The sequence below is a fragment of the Nyctereutes procyonoides genome, unplaced genomic scaffold (genome assembly GCF_905146905.1).
Source record: "Nyctereutes procyonoides isolate TBG_1078 unplaced genomic scaffold, NYPRO_anot_genome, whole genome shotgun sequence".
NCBI classification, from domain to species: Eukaryota; Metazoa; Chordata; class Mammalia; order Carnivora; family Canidae; genus Nyctereutes; species Nyctereutes procyonoides.
In genome coordinates, this window is record NW_026575040.1 from 12037030 (window position 1) to 12056119 (window position 19090).

General features: G+C 46.2%; 1 protein-coding gene across 3 annotated transcripts in view; it reads left to right on the forward strand.

Annotated features, from left to right (window-relative positions):
- The window catches only part of DAPK2 (death associated protein kinase 2), a 125575-nt gene that overhangs the window by 72224 nt on the left and 34261 nt on the right, over window positions 1-19090 (forward strand). For all 3 annotated transcript variants that reach the window (XM_055319790.1, XM_055319792.1, XM_055319791.1), the window contains exon 4: window positions 8454-8592. In XM_055319790.1, the coding sequence (XP_055175765.1) occupies window positions 8454-8592 (139 nt within the window). The remainder of the gene's footprint in view (window positions 1-8453; window positions 8593-19090) is intronic.

Below are 19090 nucleotides of genomic sequence, written 5' to 3' on the forward strand. Positions count from 1 at the left end.
AAAAGAGACTGGTGTTGGGAATGTTCTGAGCCTCATAGACATGTATGCCTCTGCCAGTTAACAGGACTGGTGGCATTTGCTTTGGTAATCCCTGACTTTGTGACCTCGAGCAAGTCCTCTCCCTCCTTTGAGCTTCAGCTCTCATCTATAAATGTGGCAGCCATCCTTAACCTGCCTACAAGTTGGGTGGACCACCTGACTTTTGAAAGAATTCTAATTTGAGAGCTAAGCCCTTGTATTACCAGGATATAGATTTATGTAGCAGATGGCCATTTGCATACTCTTGCATTTGATGCTTAAATTATCCATCTCACTTTTTAAATTCATAGGCTTGCCTGTGCTATTCCTTTCTTACTCCAGCATCCTCCATGTCTCTCCCATGAACCTCCCAGCCAGTTGGACTAGTTGGCATATGCCGCTGCCTGACTCAGCAAGCCTGGGGGCGTCCCACAGGTGTGCTCAGGCACATGGACAGCCCAAGGTGGGGCATGCGGCAGGGCTCAGGGAACCATGTACTCTGGTTCCCAGCAGAATGACAAGCCCACCTCCACTGGGAAGGCGAGGCCACTGCTTTAAAAAACTTCCCAGCAACTGAAAAGAAATTACATTCATAATCCTACCACCCAAACATAGCTATTGATGTTTTTCTGTGGTTCCTCTCAGTCTTTATCTATTTGTATACAATCATTGTACTTGTACAATTTCTTGCTCTACTTTTTCCCTCAACATAATATCACCAAAATTTTTTTTCTTTTAACTGAGAATGTCATGTTTCATTGAATTGCGTACTCATATATCCCTATTGTTGGACATTTGGGTTTTTTTTCCAGCTTTTAAACCATTACAAATTTTATTGCCATAAAACAAATTTCTTCCCATAATATCCCAGTTTCTTTTGAATTGATCCTTTCAGATATACCAGGAAGGGGATGACTAGGCTGACATTTGTAGGTATCTTCTTGACAGCCTCACTTTCATGGGACGGTATTAAACAACCAGTATGACCTATAACATAGGAACAATCCTATTTGCCTCTAGTGTTGTCAGCCCTGGGTCATTTTTTTTTTTAAGATTTGATTTATTTATTCATGAGAGACACAAAGAGAGGGGCAGAGACATAGACAGAGGGAAAAGCGGGCTCCCTGTGGGGAGCCTGATGCAGGACTTGATCCCAGGACCCCAGGATCACAACCTGAGCTGAAGGCAGATGCTCAACCACTGAGCCACCCAGGCGTCCCTCTGGGTCATTTGTTTTAAAGTAAGATTCATTATTTATTGACCTTTATAGTCATAAAATGATTCTTTGTTTTCATTTTTATTTTGATAAAATTAAATAATTTTTTTTCTTTAATTGCTGGGGAAATTGCCTGCTTCTCCCTGTTTGTAAACCCTAGGGGTCAGGATCTGGAATGCTCTTGAGATGTTCCTGTTCCTCCCAGCAAGGCCCATGGTCAGCAACAGTTACGTGCCCTCTTCTAGTGAGCTGTCACCATCCATGCCACCAGTGTGACTTGCATGAGCTGCTGTGCTTGTTCGGTTCTATCTATTCATAGTTTCTTTGTCTCCTTTTCTTTAAAGCTGTCTCACTGCTCTCAAGGTGCTTGTCTATGCAATAATAGCGACTACTAAGGCTGTACTGAAGCCATATGTGCCCAGAGGGTCCTCCCCAAGAGGGAGGACTATTGAGAGAGAGGGCTTTTCATGGGTTTCTGTGTTTGAACTTGGTGATCCCTATTGGGCTGATCAGCAGCCTTTGGGCCTCCAGTCTTCATAGTGCCCTAATAGGTTAATGGGTCTGCCCAATGCTTAAGCATGAGTATTGGTGCCTGCCTATTCAGTTGAAATTGCAGGTTTTGTGGATGGGGTCACCCCAATCCCACTGCCCCTCTCAGCAACTGTTGTCTGGTGCAGGGCATGCTCTTGCTTTCTGCTAATGTGACCAGTACTCAGAGAACATGCCCAGCCCTGAATTAAGCCCCCTTTAGCTATTGTTACTCCATCCATGACCTCCTTAGTGGCAGCTGCCTCTGGTCAGGGCTGTTGAAGGCAAGGATGGGAAGGATTTGGTTTTTCCATATAAGTTGACTTCTGTATAGCATAAATAATATTTTCAAAGTCTCAGTACATCAACTCATGTCGTATGTGGAGCTTGCTCTGAAAAATGTTAAGTTAGCCCTGGAAGGGTTGGACAGGCCTCCCATCCAGGCCCCTGATGGCCCTGGGGCCTCCTGGACTCCAAGATAATGGGAAGCAATCCCCAGGCAGTTGCATATACCACAGAATGGCCTGGCAGGGTGCCCCAAGGGATCAGCAGGGCTTCCTAGCACCCCAGATTAAATGCAGCTCCCTGGGCCCAAGCAGCTCCAGCAGGATCCTTCCCAAATCACTGCCTATGCAGATCGTTTCAGTATGGGTGCACAGTGAGTCTGAAAAGCGTTTCCAGCAGGCAGAGCAACCGGGGAGGAGGAAGATCAGCTTAGCAGGAAGGGAACTGGTCCTGGGGATGCTGAGAGGAGAGCAGAAGAGGCTCCAACTCTTAGAATTTGCTTTTGACCTTTAAGCTGAAGAGGTTTGGGATATGAGAGGAGAGAAATTTGGGAGGAGACAGGGTGCTCCAGGGAAGAGGCTTGGGGGCTGAGAAATCCTGGGGAAAAACTATGGGGGAGAAAAATGAACAAAACCTTGAGGAGAGCTATGTGGGTGTCCCCAGCCTGGATGTCCAGACTTGGACATTTACCCCTGTGGGCCCATCAGCCTCCCCCCTTTCCAGGGCTCTGGGGGAGATTCTGAGGACCACTGTAGTAGCTATTATTCTCTTCTTTATCCAGAGGAGACCATGTCTTACCCACTCTCCTGCCCAGATCACGCCTTCAAACAGAGTGGCTGATTATTGCCTCCCAAAGTCCTCACCCAGCCTGGGCCTTCATGTCAGTGTCTTTGAGTGACAGGACACATCCACATTATCATGAGATTCTTTCTTTAATACTTATGTAGCCTTCTATTTAAGGTAGGAAGGGTAGGATGTGCCTGAGGCCATAACCTAACAGGACCCAGCAGGAAGTACAGGAAACAAGGGCCAGGCAGGGTTCTGTGTTGCAGAGGGGGCGGGGTGGAGGTGGTGGGGGTGGGGGGGATTTGAACATTTGCACCAGGCTCCAGACAGGTCCCTTGCAGATGCCAAGGCGTCATTTCTCTATGATACAGAATATTCTATATTATGCTGATATTTTTTATGCTTTTCTCCCTTTGTTCTTTTATCCGCCTACCTTCTATTGAATGCCTTTGTTACACAAGGTGCTGTGGAAGCAAAGATAACCTAGCTAGGGAGAGAGAAGGACAGGTAACAATAGCGTGGTGTGATGAGGGCTTGAATGTGGCTGAACAGGGATGTCAGAGGACTGCGCACTGCTCGGGGTGGCTTTGAGCTTTTCCTTTTCACACCAACTTGGCCTTTATAATGTGGACACAGTGCGGGGAGAAATACACATGGTGGACGGGGGCTGAGAAGTTCTGGCTCCAAATCCTGGTTCTATGACTTACTGTGTGACCTTGGGCAAGTCACTTGCTCTCTAGGGGGCCTCAGTTTCTCATCTGGAAAATCAGGACAGAAGTTCCATCCACCCACTGGGGTAGATATGAGTCTTGAGTGAGAGAATGCTTGGGGAAGCACAATGCACAGGTGACAAATGTAGAATAAACTTGGAATCGAATGCCCTTCTAGCACTGTCACGCCTAACAATGATACGGTGTGTTACATTTACTTCCAGGACTTTATCAAGGGTCTCCTAGCACTTGTCCAAATCTACAGCAAGAACCCCCACCCCCTCCCAGGGGGCAATAGGCTCGGTTTTCTTCTCATTCCTATTTTTTTTAAAACTCTTTTTTTTTAAAAAAGATGTGTTTAGTTATTTGAGAGAAAGAAAGAGAGCACGCATGAGCAGGGGGAGGGACAGAAGGAGAGAGAGAAGCAGGCTCCCTGCTGAGTTCAGAGCCCAGTGCAGGGTTCAATCCTACCACCCCAAGATCCTGACCTGAGGAGAAATCAAGTTGGACACTTAACCAACTGAGCCACTGAGGTTCCCCATCTTCATTCCTGTTTTGCAAGAAGAAAAGCCAGGTCCTGGGACTCTCACGTGCAGCACCCCAAGGGGAAGTTTGGGTCTGTGTCAGGGAAGGATTGGGACCACCACCGTTCTGGCCCTTTGATCAAGGCCCACAGAGCAAACTCAGGGTTACTCCTTCAGCAGCTGAGAGGGGGGCTCTAGTTTCTAGCACCTGCTCATGGGGAAGATGACTTCACCCATGAGACACATGGAAAAGTAGTGCCCCAGCCTCATCTCAAACACCAAGGCAGCCACTGCGGGCTGCACCCAGCTGACTGACTGAGTAGGGGACAGCGAGGCGCTAACGGATGGCATGTTCACAGGCGCCACCTCACTTCGCTCTCTCTTCACCCATTTGCCACCACCCCCACCTTCTCTAAATAGTTACTCAGCGTCTATTATGTGGTAGACACTAGACATAAGGATGAGGACCTGATTCATGGCTCCTGCCCTTGAGAAACTCACACCCCAGCGGGAACAGAGGCTTCTGACATGCATCTGTCTGCCACAGGTAGACATTTTTAACCTATTTGGCAGATGACTGGTGACTGAGGTGGAGAGTGTCGGGCTAGTCAGTGACAGAACCAGCATGCTGGCAGGTGTGCACCTCAGCCCTGAGGCTGGCCACCGCACAGGGACTTACTGCCACAGACACACCTTGTGCTCCTCCTCATCCCTGTGCCTTCGCTGGCGCTGTTTTCCTTGCTGCCTCCATCCAGACCCTCCCCAAGCCTCACTGCATTCCCAGCACCTTCTCCCACTGTGTCAGCCCACACTAACCACATGTGACAAACAATAACATCATGGCGGGAGCCCCTGCTGGTGGAGTGCTGGCCTGTGCTGGGTCACTGGGCTGAGTGCCTTCCTTATTGTACCGACTCATTTGCTCTTCGGAACGAGGTGAGCACGTAGACATTCTCATGACCCCCAGTCCCTGACAGAGTTAGCGCAACTCATCTCCAGTCTACACATTCACCTGAGAAGACAATGTTGGACTGTGACCAGGGCCTGGACATGGCCTTCACTGCACACACCCCTACTCGGAGATCTTGCATGGCCACTTCCCCTCCTGTGGGCCTTGGTTTCCTCATCTGTTATGGAAGAACTGCCAGGTGATGATGGTCATTATGAGGGAGGACGGCTGAGGGAGATCGTGGAGTCTCCCCCCGCCCCCATGGAAATTTACTGGTAATTTCTTATTATGATGGAATATATACAAAAGTCGAAAGAATAACATAAGGAACTCTCATATGCCCATCACCCAGCTTCAAATGATCAACATTTTGCCAGTCTTGTTTTATATAAAATTCCTACACCCCCACCTGCCCCCACTCCCAACTGTTTATTTGTTTGCTGGAATATTTTAGAGCAAATCTCAGACATCATGTCACTTTACACATAAATACTGTAGTGTGCATCTCTAACTGATGACAGTTTTTAAAAACATGCCCATTGTGTATTTTTTTAAATTTTTTTAAAATTTTTATTTATTTATGATAGTCACACAGAGAGAGAGAGAGGCAGAGACACAGGCAGAGGGAGAAGCAGGCTCCATGCACCGGGAGCCCAATGTGGGATTCGATCCTGGGTCTCCAGGATCGCGCCCTGGGCCAAAGGCAGGCGCTAAACTGCTGCGCCACCCAGGGATCCCCCATTGTGTATTTATTACACCTGGCGGAAATATCCAGCCAAGGCCTCGGGACCACCGAGGGTGTGTCCACTCCAGTCCATATGTTTTTCTGATAGACCCAGAGATATCTTCTTATGGTTGTTTTATTTGAATCAGCATCCAAATGAGGTCCACATACTGCATCTGGTTCTTTGGCCTCTTCTATCTCATTTCCTATAGCAGTTCTCCTTCCCCTTCTTCTTTGGTGCCATTGATTTGTTGGAAAAACTAAGTCATTTGTTCCATTGATTGTCTCACAGCCTAGATTTGGCTTATTCCTTCCTCATGCTTGTTAGTTAACTTGTTCCTCTATGTCTCTTATTTCCTGTAAACTAATAGATCTAAATGAGATACTCTCCATATTGGCTCTGTTCAATAGAAGTATAATATGAACCACATATGTGATTTTACATTTTCTAGTAGCCACAATGAATAAGAAGTAAAAAGAAAGAGGTAAATCAATTTTTAAATATTTTTTATTTAATCCAATATATACAAAATATTATCATTTTAACATGTAATCGATAAAAAATCATTAATGAGACATTTTACATTCTTTTTTCCATATTCCATCTTCAAAGCCCAGTGTGTATTTTTTTAAGATTTTGTTTATTTATTCATGAGAGACACACAGAGAGGCAGAGACATAGGCAGAGGGAGAAGCAGAGGGAGAAACAGGCTCCCTGTGGGGAGCCTGATGTGGGACTTGATTCCAGGACCGCAGGATCATGACCTGAGCCAAAGGCAGACACTCAACCATTGAGCCACCGAGGTGTCCTGCCCAGTGTGTATTTTACACTTACAGCACATTGACTTCATTCTCAATGTAATGGTTAGCATGAAATACAATCCTATCAAAACAATAAAGTTGTGTTTACAGGAAAATTTTTTACACCACTTCAGTTTTTGAACTAAAATGACTTCAAATGAAATAAAATATTAAATTCAGTTCCTGGGTTGCACTAGCCATATTTCAGATGCTTAGTAGCCATGTGTGACTATTGACTACTATGTTGGAGAATGTTCCTAGCGGACATTTCCATCACTACAGAAAGTTCTGTTGGATAGCACTGAAGAGGCTTAAGCAGATGTAGGTGTTGCTGTGTATTTTCCTGTTGTATCCCATCATGTCCAGTTGTTGTGTTTTTCATGGTGCTGGGATTGATTAGTGGGTCCATGGGTGCTTCTGGATATTTTTAAAGAAAGGAGAAAAGGAAATTTCAGCGCTCTTTGTTTAGAATGAACTAGGTGGCAGGGAATGAGTGATTCCCCAAACTGGGACAGAAGCCATTCTGGCCATATAAAGAATCATCTGAGGACACTCAGTCTGATATAGTGGTTGAAAGTCATTCTGCCTGGGTTTGAATCCTGACTGCCACTTACCAGCTCCATGACCTTGGGCAAGTCAGTTAACCTCAGTGAGCCTCTGGGTTGTTTGTTTGTTTTTTCTTTTTCTTCTTTCTTCCTTCCTTCCTTCCTTCCTTCCTTCCTTCCTTCCTTCCTTCCTTCCTTCCTTTTTCTTTCTTTCTTTCTTTCTTTCTTTCTTTCTTTCTTTCTTTCTTTCTTTCTTTCTTTCCTTTCTTATTCATTTATTTATTCATGAGAGATAGGCAGAGACATAAGCAGAGGGAAGAGCAGGTCTTCTGCAGGGAACCCAATGTGGGAGTCAGTCCCAAAACCCCAGGATCACGTGAGCCAAAGGCAAACGCTCAACCACTGAGCCACCTAGGTGTCCATGAGCCTCTGTTTTTTCAACTGTGAAATAGGAAAATGCTAGTACTTAGCTTATAAGGTATTGCAATAGTTAAATGAGATAATGTGCCTAAGGCACACATAATGCACAGAGTAAATATTCAATGGTATGAATTACTAGTGTTATGTTATTGTTGTAAAATTATAGGTTCCAAGGTTTGGGGGTTAGAGAATCTAATTGGTTAGGGTCTGTGGTAGGACCTGGGATCTGCATTTTAAACAAGTTCTCCAGGTGATCCTAAGTTCTTGGAACCTCCTGGCCCACATCCCTTCCCAATGTCTTTCCCTGGGATGACCCTTGGCTCTATCTCAGCCCCAAAGAAGCACATCCTGGCGGGATACCCCAGTGTCCATCAGAGGACAAACAAGCCCAGTAAGGTTGCCAGATTCAGCAAATAAAAATCCCCTATTTTATCTGGCAATCCCAGATCCCTAATTCAGTTACAAATGTAAACTAGTATTTACAGGGGAGGTTGTTTTTGCTCTGTAGGCCTCTATTCCTGCCATATCTACCATAAGGTGTAAGTGTGAAGTGTGAGGACAAAAGTAGCATTTTCAGGTTTTTTAGATGGGTCTAGAATCCATGCCTAGATTCTCTTGAGCTTGGAAGGCCATCTTTTGTAAAATGAAAGAAAGGGCTTTAGGAGCCATTTTACTCAATCTGTTCATTTTTCAGGTAGGGAAACTAAGGTCTGCCTGGGAACGGGGGTGGGGTGGGGAGTGGGGGAGTGAATTGTCCGAGATCAGTGGCAAAGTCGGGTCCTGGTGCTGGCTGGACAGGGGCCCCCAGAGATGGGGAAGGATATCCTGCCATATGCCCAGATGGTGGGGATCAGGTTCAGGAGCTGCCACCCATGACCTGGCCTCCTGGCCTCCTAACACACGGAGCTGACGGTGCCTGGCCCCCACCCCACACTGGTGTCTTGCAGGGTGTCAGGAGGAGAGCTCTTCGACTTCCTGGCCCAGAAGGAGTCTCTGAGTGAGGAGGAGGCCACCAGCTTCATCAAGCAGATCCTGGACGGGGTGAACTACCTTCATGCCAAGAAAATTGCTCACTTTGATCTCAAGGTCAGTGAAGGGATGAGGGAGAAGAATCATTTTAGGAAGACTGGGCCAATCCCTTCTGACATCGCTGCCAGGAAGGGCTCGGTGCCCATTTGGCCGTCTTCCCTTATCTTGCCATGGAAAACTCTGAGCTCCTGGGAAAGAAATGAGGCCACAGAAAACATCCCTCTCCTCAGTTTCATTTCACATCAGGCCTTCTTCACACAGGAGCTGACTGCAAGAAGCTTCTCACTCAGACCACAGATACCTTATCTCTTTCAGGCAGCAGGTGGGGTGTAATTTTTAAATAGTAGACCAGTGACAGGAAACTTGAAACCAAACACATTTCACAAGACTGGACTCTTCAGTAACCAAGAACTAACTTGTCAGGGGGCAGAAGTGGAAGTGTTGGGGTGAGGACTGCTGAGGTTGGCTGGCTCTCCAGGCCCCACACAGCCTCTGGCACCCCTGGCCCAGAGGTCATCAGTCTTGGATCGCAGGAACCGCTGGCTGTCCTCTCTGTTCCCATCCCCTACTGTGGCCACAAAACTGCTTCTAAGGGCCACTGATCATTTGTGGTAACTGGTATTCAGTGTCAAGAAAGTTCACTATGACTACGTAGGACCTCATAAAGCAAGAGTGTGGTCAAAGTGGAAGGATAAGTTCCCATGGTAACTGAGCTCAGTTTAGTAGACTGATGAGCCTTTCCAGATACCCGAAATATAAAGATCCTCTAACTGGTGATCGGAGGGACCTATTTACTGGAGTGAAGACCCACACATTTTTCTATCTAGAAATTCCTGTTGTGTTTCAAGCATTGTGCCAGGTATCACTACAGATACAAAAATCAACTGAGGCTCTGTCTGGCCTCAGTTCCTCTTTTCTAGGAAACCTAACACAGGGGACAGAAAAGAATGATCAACAACTCTAAGTGCTGCAGTAGAAGGAAGTATAGGGGAGCTGGGAGCTCAGAGGAGGGGGCATCTAAGTCAGACTGCAGTATCTGAGAGGGCTTCCTGGAAGAGGTGATCTTTGAGTTGAGTTTCAAACGACTGGTAGAAGTTATCAAAGGGGAAGGATCTTCTAAGGGACAGAGGCTAGCAGTGTACATGGTCCCGAAATTGCACAATGTATTCAGGGAAGTACAGGCAAAGTGGGAATGTTCTAAATGGCTGGAGAGCAAGCCAGGAGGAGAGCAGAAGGCAGACACAAGGGCGTGAGAGCTAAACCAAAGAGGTTGAACTTTACCCTAAGGAATAAGGGCTGGGTGTGTGTGTGTGTGGGGGGCGCGTGTCAAGTGATCAGGGAGGTGAGGCAAGCAGATGTGTGTTTCAGAAGGATCCTTCTGGCTGGAAGGATGGATAGAGTGGGGACACCTGGAGGCTGGGGCCCAGCTGGGAGGCCAGTGCAGTAATGAGGATGAGACATGGAAAGTGCCAAACTAAAGAGGGGACAGACTGAAGATCTACTACAGGGTTGATCTGAGGTTTTGATTAGGTGCCTAATTAGTGGTGAAGGATGAGGAAGAGGGCAGAGTCCAAAATGACAGCCAAGTTATGACTTGGGGGCACCAGCCCAGAGAGGGCATGGCATGCCTGTGGTCTTACAGCAAAGGCATCAGGCAGTGGGCTCAGTTCTTTTTTTAAAAAAATATTTTATTTATTCATGAGAGACAGAGACATAGGCAGAGGGAGAAGCAGAGGGAGAAGCAGGCTCCCTGTGGGGAGCCTGATGTGAGATTCGATCCTGGGACTTCAGGATCACGCCCTGAGCCAAAGGCAGATGCACAACCACTGAGCCACCCAGGCATCCCAATGTAGGCTTAGTTCTTGCCATGGACCCCGCCCCAGCTCTTACTCTGCCCCATGGGGTGACTTGCTGTGATTCCCCTCAGTGAGGTCCTTCCTCCTTATGCTGATTGTCACAGTATTTTGAAGTCCTCCAACAGAAGACACCTTGTAGCATTTCACACAGGAATCAGGGGTAAAACTTGGGAGTCATTGAGGAGGAGGTGGCCTGAACTGACCTTTGGACCTCGGAGTGATAGTGCACCAAGCAGAAAACGGTCTACCTGGATTGCACTTGTGTCTCCTTCCTGACAGTACAATTGAAAGTTAACTTGTCATTTTCTGTGTCTTTACTGGCTCCAGGAGACTGGCTTCAAAATAGGCTCCTTTGTCTTTTCTCTACGAAGTCTGGTAGAGGTAGGAGGAGTTGTAATACCATAGATGCTATGATGGCAGCAGGTTCATGCTGTTTAGTTTGCTTGTATGGCCACTGTGGTTGTGGGGAATGCTGGCTTGGAGGTGGCCACGTCGAGGTTTGATCTTCATCCTGCTATATCCCAGGATACAAATGAACCTCAGCCTTTCAGCTTTAATGCAAATAATAATCGCTACTTGGTGCAGTTATTACAAGGGTTAAAGAGAAGCAGCATTACATGCCAAATACCAGATAGTGCTCTGTGATAGTACCTGCTATTGTTATTTCCCCTCCCAGAATAGAGGAAAAGCAAACACAACTCTTGTTACAGTATTTTGGGCCCATTAGACTTGGATAACAGTCCTGCTAGTGCAGTTCTCAGTTGCCCAGCAGAGAGCTGAGATTGCTTGCTGCTGGGGCATGTCTGGTTGCTTTCCACAACCTGGAGATAGTCCGGGTTTTCCCCGGATGTGTGTAGGGGGAGGATGCTGCTAACCCCCATCTTGGCCTCCTATCCTTAGAGTTGTGCAGACTCTGAGCCTTCTGACCTCTGCCTGCCCACCCATCTGTGGTCTCTTGGCCCAGGCCCTGCTGAGCAACTTCAGGAAGTGATGAGTAGCTGCATTACCTCATGATTGGGTAGATACTTCCTGGAGCCAGAATGTGGATATGCATGCCCCTGGCTGGAACTTTCCACCAGCTGGAGGGAATGATATAGAAAGTCCAGCTGGTAGCTTGGGGTGGGAGGAGTTCTTGGTTCCATGTTTTCCACCATATAAAAATCATTTTACATGAATATATTTTTCTTCCTGATTTTAATTCTCTATGAGGTGCCTCTGCTTTCCTCAATTCTTGTATTCTGTTACCCGTCACCAGGTGAGTCAGGCTAGCCTTGCTGTCCCAGGGACACAGCCACCCTGTTGTCTCCATGCCCCTACCTGTTCTCCATGCTCATCTTCCAGCTTGAAGGAGCAGGTGATGGAGGAGGGGCAGCGCTCACCTGCCTCTGAATATGAACGACTTCTCCTGGGACACTACCTGTTAAGCTCCTCCTATGTTCAGTCACTCTGCTAGAGAGGTGAGGCCCTGTCCCTGCTTTTTTTTTTAATTTTTATTTTATTCATTTATTTGACAGAGAGAGCAAGAGCGAGAGCACACAGCAGGCAGAGGAGAGGGAGAAGCAGGCCCCCAGCTGAGCAGGGAGCCCAATGCAGGACTCCACCCCAGGACCCCAGGATCATGACCCGAGCCAAAGGCAGACACTTCACCAACTGAGCCACCCATGTGCCCCCCCCCATCTCTGCCTTTGACATGCTCCTAGCTTGTGGCATAGGGCAGATAAATGGACAAATTAATAAGCAATCTTGGTAAAACAGATCATGGTATGCTGTGGCCCAGATATCTAGGATGGGTCCTTGTCATCTGTAGGATAAACGAACCCATTGTCAGCATGGAGTTCAGGCTTTTGATACACTACCTTAGCCCTGATTCTGCCTCATCCACCTTTCCCCACTCCAAAACGCTAGCTCCAGGCAATCAGATGACAGATACATGTTCTGGCCTCTTTCCTCTTCTGTTCATGCTATTCCCATCCAGGAAACTGCTGCTCTTCCCTTTCTCTGTCCAGGGGTTCCTTCTTGCCCCTCCTTCTAGGCCCAACAGAAATGCCATTTCCTCTGGGAAGCCTTTCCTATCCCTGCTACCTCCCAGAGCATAGCTAAGAATGAACCTGCCTTTCTGCTTATGCTGCTCTTTGTACAGTCTTCTGCTGAGAATATCTATCACCATCAATCACTTTTTTTTTAAGATTTTATGTATTTATTCATGAGAGACACACAGAGAGAGACATAGGCAGAGGGAGAAGCAGGGTCCCTGAGAGGAGCCTGATGTGAGATTTGATCCCAGGACGCCGGGATCAAGACCTGAGCCGAAAGCAGAGGCTCAATTGAATGAATGAGTAAATGAGTGAATGAATGCTTTGGTAAGACCAAATGCGTGCATGGATGGCAAAGCCCTTTCATGTCACCTGGTAAATGCAAAAGAGGTTACAGGCAGGTTTCCATCCTGTGATGTGAACATTTATTGAGGGACTCTTGTATGCCCAGTAGTAGAGTGTCAAATATCAGTGTGATATGGTACTGGCTTCCAAGGGCCCACTGTCTACTAGGAGATGGCCATGGTAAGACGCGGTAGGGAGGCCACCTGAAATGAAACTGAAAATGAAATGAAAGCAAAGCATGACCCTCACCAACAAATGCTCACTTCCAGGGAGTAAGCCTTCTACCTCAGCAGAGGGAATACCATGCCAGTGTGTTGTAAATACATCACAGAAAGGCCATTGATGTGGGTAGATGATGTTGCTGCGTATTACATGGATGGAAGGAACACTGGGGCTGACTGCCTCTCTGTACTAGGTAGCACCCAATGTGGGCTTCAGTACCACCCAGGGACCACACCCTGGTATGCCATCCCAACACACAAATAAAGGCCTTGTAGAGGGCGGTTTTGTGTTTATTTTGCATTTGAGAATTTCCCTTCTGAGTATTATTTCTGAGTTGCAATTTGAGAAATCAAAAATGGAAGGTCATCCTCAGGTCTGACTGGTATTTTCAGCAAAGAGAACTAGCCATGAAGATTGAGTGAAATTATATGCAAGCCAGGAACCCAGAACTCTCATGAGGTTTTTTGGTTTATATAAATAGTATTACAAAGTGAATTTCTGAACAAAGTACCTCAAAAATCCAAATTCCTCTATGCCCTGATCATCCTTTCAATTATTTTTATGTTCATGACATGATGGGGTCTGCTTGTCAAGCTTTCATACGAATGATAGACTTATACTTTAAATGTTTATGGCACTTTCTGTAATACAGCATGCTTACACAGTTGTTGTCTCATTTGATCCTTATGGTCACCCATTGAGGTATAAGATACTGTCCTTTTTTTTTTGCACACAAGGCAATTGAGATTCAGAGAGGTTAAATAACTTGTCCAAGATCACACAGGTATTAAATGACAGAACTGGGCCTTCAACTTAGCCAATGAGGAAACACAAAGTCAAGTTATGTGCTCCCAGCTTTTCTTTCCCCAGATTCTGACAGTGTAGATTTCTTACTTCCTTGGGCCGTGCCTCTGACACATAGTTAATCCAAAGATCTGTACTGTGCCATGCACGTCTCCTTCACACAGTTAATTTCTCATCTGGTTACATTATTTTTTCTTTCTCATAAGTTATTCCTTATTTTTTTAACGTATATTTAATCGGTTGCTATAAAATGTGCATGTATTTGAAAGTAGAATTTATAAGAATAAGACTGTTTCCAGACTAAAACCTGGCAGCATGAAGCAAAGGTAAGACAGGGGAGAGATTTAACTGCCAGGATAGGATGGGGTGAGATTGTGAAGGTTCAGGGCAGACCAAAGAGTATGCATAGGTAGTCGCAACCATGGAAGACTTTTCCCCTCAAAATTGTTTATTATGAAAACATTTCAGAACACTTAAAGAAATTGGAGGAATACAATGGACGCCATTACACCTCCTGCCTAGATTCAACATGTAAGCTCTTTGCTTTACCTCTTTCTCTCTTTAAAAAAGAAAAAATATATTTATATTCCTATAAAAGTATTTTTATATACATATATACCTATGCATGGAAAGAAAATTCTAGCCTCCTGACACTTCACTCTCAGCACTTCTGTAGGCATCTCCCAAGATTAAGGTCAGTCTCCTACCGACCTACCACCATTATCACATGTAAGGAAATTAACAATAATTGGTGGAAGACATTTAATAAATGGATACACATGATTCTATTTCTGACTTTGAAAGAAAATTCTGGTAGGCAGAGATGATAGATAGGAGAGACTAGAATAGTTGGAGGAAATGATAAGAACATGGGAAAGAGATGACCCAATGGCTCCCCTTATCATTTTATTTAAAAGATTTTTATTTATTTATTCATGAGAGACACACAGAGAGGGAGAGAAGCAGAAGCACAGGCAGAAGGAGAAGCAGGCTCCATGCAAGGAGTCGGATATGGGACTCGATCCTGGGACTCCAGGATCACGCCCTGAGCTGAAGGCAGGCACTAAACTGCTGAGCCACCTAGGAATCCCTCCCTTTAGCATTTTTTAAGTGAGGATGGTCTTTTATTCTATTATAAAAAGTAATAACCTGCTTGCCTGAGGTTCTGTGAGTAGTATTCTGGTAACAGCCAGATCGCCAGGAAACAAGTGTATGTATACACACACACACACACACACACACACACACAAATTTACCATGAATTTTATGATATAAAGATTTGTAACACAACTTATAAACAATAAAACATATTATCCTTTTTATTGTAAATTCCAGAGAGCCAATTGTTTCTCATACAACATTTTTTTTGGTTTTTGCCAAACCCTTGTATCAATAGCCAACCTATGGATGTGGTTGACACCTGACTGTAGTTCTTTTTTTTTTAATTTTTATTTATTTATGATAGTCACACACACACACAGAGAGAGGCAGAGACACAGGCAGAGAGAGAAGCAGGCTCCATGCACTGGAAGCCCGACGTGGGATTCGATTCTGGGTCTCCAGGATCGCGCCCTGGGCCAAAGGCAGGCGCCAAACCGCTGCTCCACCCAGGGATCCCCTGACTGTAGTTCTGACAAAAATATTGGTTGATATTTTTGTCTACATTAACAAGTAAGGTGAAAATGAAACAATGAAGACGTGTGTTAGAACTTTGCTCATTTGTCAATGACAGAATGACTTCTTTGCTGAGTTGGATAATAGTTTCTGTATATTGAAAAAATATGTCCTTCATTTCTGTGCTAATCACACAACAGTGGCTACATACACAGCACCCTTTTACATTTAATCTGCATTATTAAGTGATCTTCTCCAGCACTTTTCAAGTCTAGAATCAAGAAGATAATAAATCAGGTCCCGATCTGTAGCATCTGCCAGTTTCCATGGTGTCAATACAGCCACCATGGCCAATTTCAAGGTACCAACATGCCACTGACCAGAGTTTAGAAGAGGAGTGCAGTAGCACACCATTATTTAGTATTTCCCCAATACAGAGATAAGGGGCAGAAATCACCTCAAGAGCATAAAATATGATTTAATAAATGAGGAAGCAATGAGTTTTATTTTATTTATTTATTTTTAAAAAGATTTTATTTATTTATTCATGAGAGACACAGAAAGAGAGAGAGGGAGAGACACACAGGCAGAGGGAGAAGTAGGCTCCATGCAGGGAGCCCAATGTGGGACTCGATCCCAGAACTCCAGGATCAGGCCCTGGGCTGAAGGCAGGCGCTAAACTGCTGAGCCACCCAGGCGTCCCAACAATGAGTTTTAAGGATTGTTTTTAATATAACATTTCAATATCAGTTTATATAATTTAATTTTAATATTGATATTAAAATAATATAATTGTGTAGCTCCCTTCAAAACCAGCTCACAGGGATCCCTGGGTGGCGCAGTGGTTTAGCGCCTGCCTTTGGCCCAGGGCGCGATCCTGGAGATCTGGGATTGAATCCCACGTCGGGCTTCCGGTGCATGGAGCCTGCTTCTCCCTCTGCCTATGTCTCTGCCTCTGTCTCTCTCTCTGTGTGACTATCATAAATAAATAAAAATTAAAAAAAAAAAAGCTCACAAATTTCCTGGGCTGTCATGAACCAGTAGGCACCAAGCTCCAGTACCTCCCTGGCTCTCAGAGACTTTGCACACAAAACAAGAGCATTTTGTAACCAGGATAGTGTTATATGCAGGCTGCTGTCAACAGTGTAGTAATAACAGTGGCAGCCAACGGTTATTGAGCACCTCTTAAGCGAGCAGGCTCTTGTCTAAGTGCTGTATGGATGTTTACCCATTTAATACATGCAACCACCCTGTGAGGGAAGTTCTGCGGTCATACCCATTTTATAGAAAGAAGAGGTTACTTGAGGGCTCCTAGGGCTTCATTGTGTCTCATCAGAACCCCTTACCGTACTAATATTGCCATTTTGCAGATGAGGGGCCAAGGCTCAGAGAGGTGAGTCACTTACCAAGAGCCACACAGCTAGTGCAGGGCAGAGCGGATTCAAACCTGTGTCTGTCAGATGCCTGAGAGGATCCTCTTCAGCACTGGTTTCCCAAATATGGCCCAGTGTGCTTCTGACTTCCTTGGAGAGCTTGCTTTACAAAAGCAATACTGGAGCCTCACTCCTGGTGAGTTGATTTTGTCAGTTTGGTATTTTTTAAAAGATTATTTATTTATTTATGTATTTGAGAGAGAGAGAGAGAACATACAAGTGAGGATAGGAGCAGAGGGAGAAGCAGACTCCCTGCTGACCATGAAGCCCAATGGAGGGCTCAATCCCAGGACACTTAGACCATGACCTGAGCCAAAGGCAGACTCTTAACTGACTGAGCCACCCAGGTGCCCCCAGTTTGGCATTTTTAACAGTCCCCAGGGGATTCCAGTGGGCAACTAGCTCAGAAACGAACCCCTAAAGCATAGCTTGGGGACTCAGAATGTCTTGACTCAGGCCCAGGTTCCTCACTGGTTAGGTGGGGGCACCAGCCCATCCACAGCTTAGTGGCTCTGAGGATCTAATGAGGTGGAAAGTGGGGAAAGCCCACCACAAGTGCTAGTTTAACACAGACCATAGAGCCAACGTTGCTGATTGGCCCAAGGCTGAAAGCCAGGGGTCCTGGATGTCCTTAAAAGTGAATTTTTATTTCTCTCCATGCCACAGGAGCCTAGAGACGAGTAGGTAGGTAGAGTAGGTTTTCCCTTCTGCTTTACCATACAGGACAATGGGAGGTCAGAACCATGGAGCAGCCTTCCCCGGTGGAGGAGGCCATGAGTGAGTGGCCAGTAGCTGTGGTTTAACAAATACAAATGCACCGAGTTAGGGCCCTCCCCTAAGCCACAGCTGTGGGTTTTCTGGGAAAAACATGGAGCTGGGGCAGGAAGCTGCAGAGGCATCAGAGTCGAGATGGACACCCCCACTTTGCCAGCAGGCAAGGGCAACCCCAGCAGGCACCCTTGCATCAATTAGAGGAGACAGGGGAGAGAGGAGAGCACACAGGATTTGGAGTCAGCCAGAGCTTGAACCTTATCTGCCCTACTTATTATTGAGACACCCTGGGCAAGTGCTTAACTTCTCTGAGCCTCAGTTTCTTCATCTGTAAAATGGGGGTGCTGATGGTGCCTGCCTCAGAGAATGAGAATTACATGAATATGGATGCTTTGTAAACTCAATGCTATAGGTTGTGCTATACTGAATCCCCAGGGTGAGTGATTTCAGAAACACAGAAAGAGCATGAGAAGTAGCCTGCTCTTTGCAAGTGTGCAATCTGGTTAGGGAGGCAGAACTAACACTCAGGGCTCTCGGTGGTGGTTGAGGCTGTGGGGTGAGGCTGCTCACAAGTGTGGAGCTGGGAGAAGGAAGGAGAACTGGACTGGGTGTTTAGATGATACTTCCTGGGGGAGAAAGAGTTTTGGCTGGGCCTGGAAGGATGGGTAGGAGTTCAGTAGGCAGATAATAAAGACTCTCATTCTGGGAAGGAGACACATGATAAAGGAAATAATCTCAGAGGTGATGCTGACAGCTACAGGTCACTTTATAAGCCCTGTTTGATCTTCTTGATAACCCTTGTGAGACAGGTTTGATCATCATTATTAATTTCTAGGTGAGAAACCTGCAGCTGACAGGCCAAGTGACTTGCTCAGTGTTGTTCTGGTAAATGGCAAAACTGGGATTAGAACCCAGGCTCTAAGGTGCTTAGCCATTATCTATCTTGATTCCCTGAGAGCAGAATATGCAAGAGATGCGTATGTGACTGCACTGATGGTTCATTTGTCCAGGAAACAGTTCCTGAGCACCTGGGAATTGCAATGCCATCCACCCGTGGGTGCTAGGGGTGGAAATGAGCAGCAGGGCCCCTGTCCTCCTCCCAGAGCTTCAGGAGAATGGGGAGAGGACACATATGGAATGAGAGTGCAGTTAATGCTCTGGCAGAAGCATGTCGAGGTACCATGCGGGCCCTGGGGGAAACACCTAGCTGCATATGTTGGAGGGGAGGGGGTCACAGAACATGTTCCAGCATGAATGTGTTGGAGCTGCGGGGGGTGGTGGAGAAGAAGCTTATGAGGAAGGCCATTCCAGCGGAGTTAACTGCAGGTTGGGGTAAGGGTGATAAGGAGGTCGGTTGGGATGTAGCAGAGGGGTGTGTGTCCAGAGGTAGCAGGGCCCTGAATGCCACATAGATGAGGACGTTGGGCATGACCACACTGGTGGTTGGGGGAGGTGGCTGCCTATGGTCTCATCTATG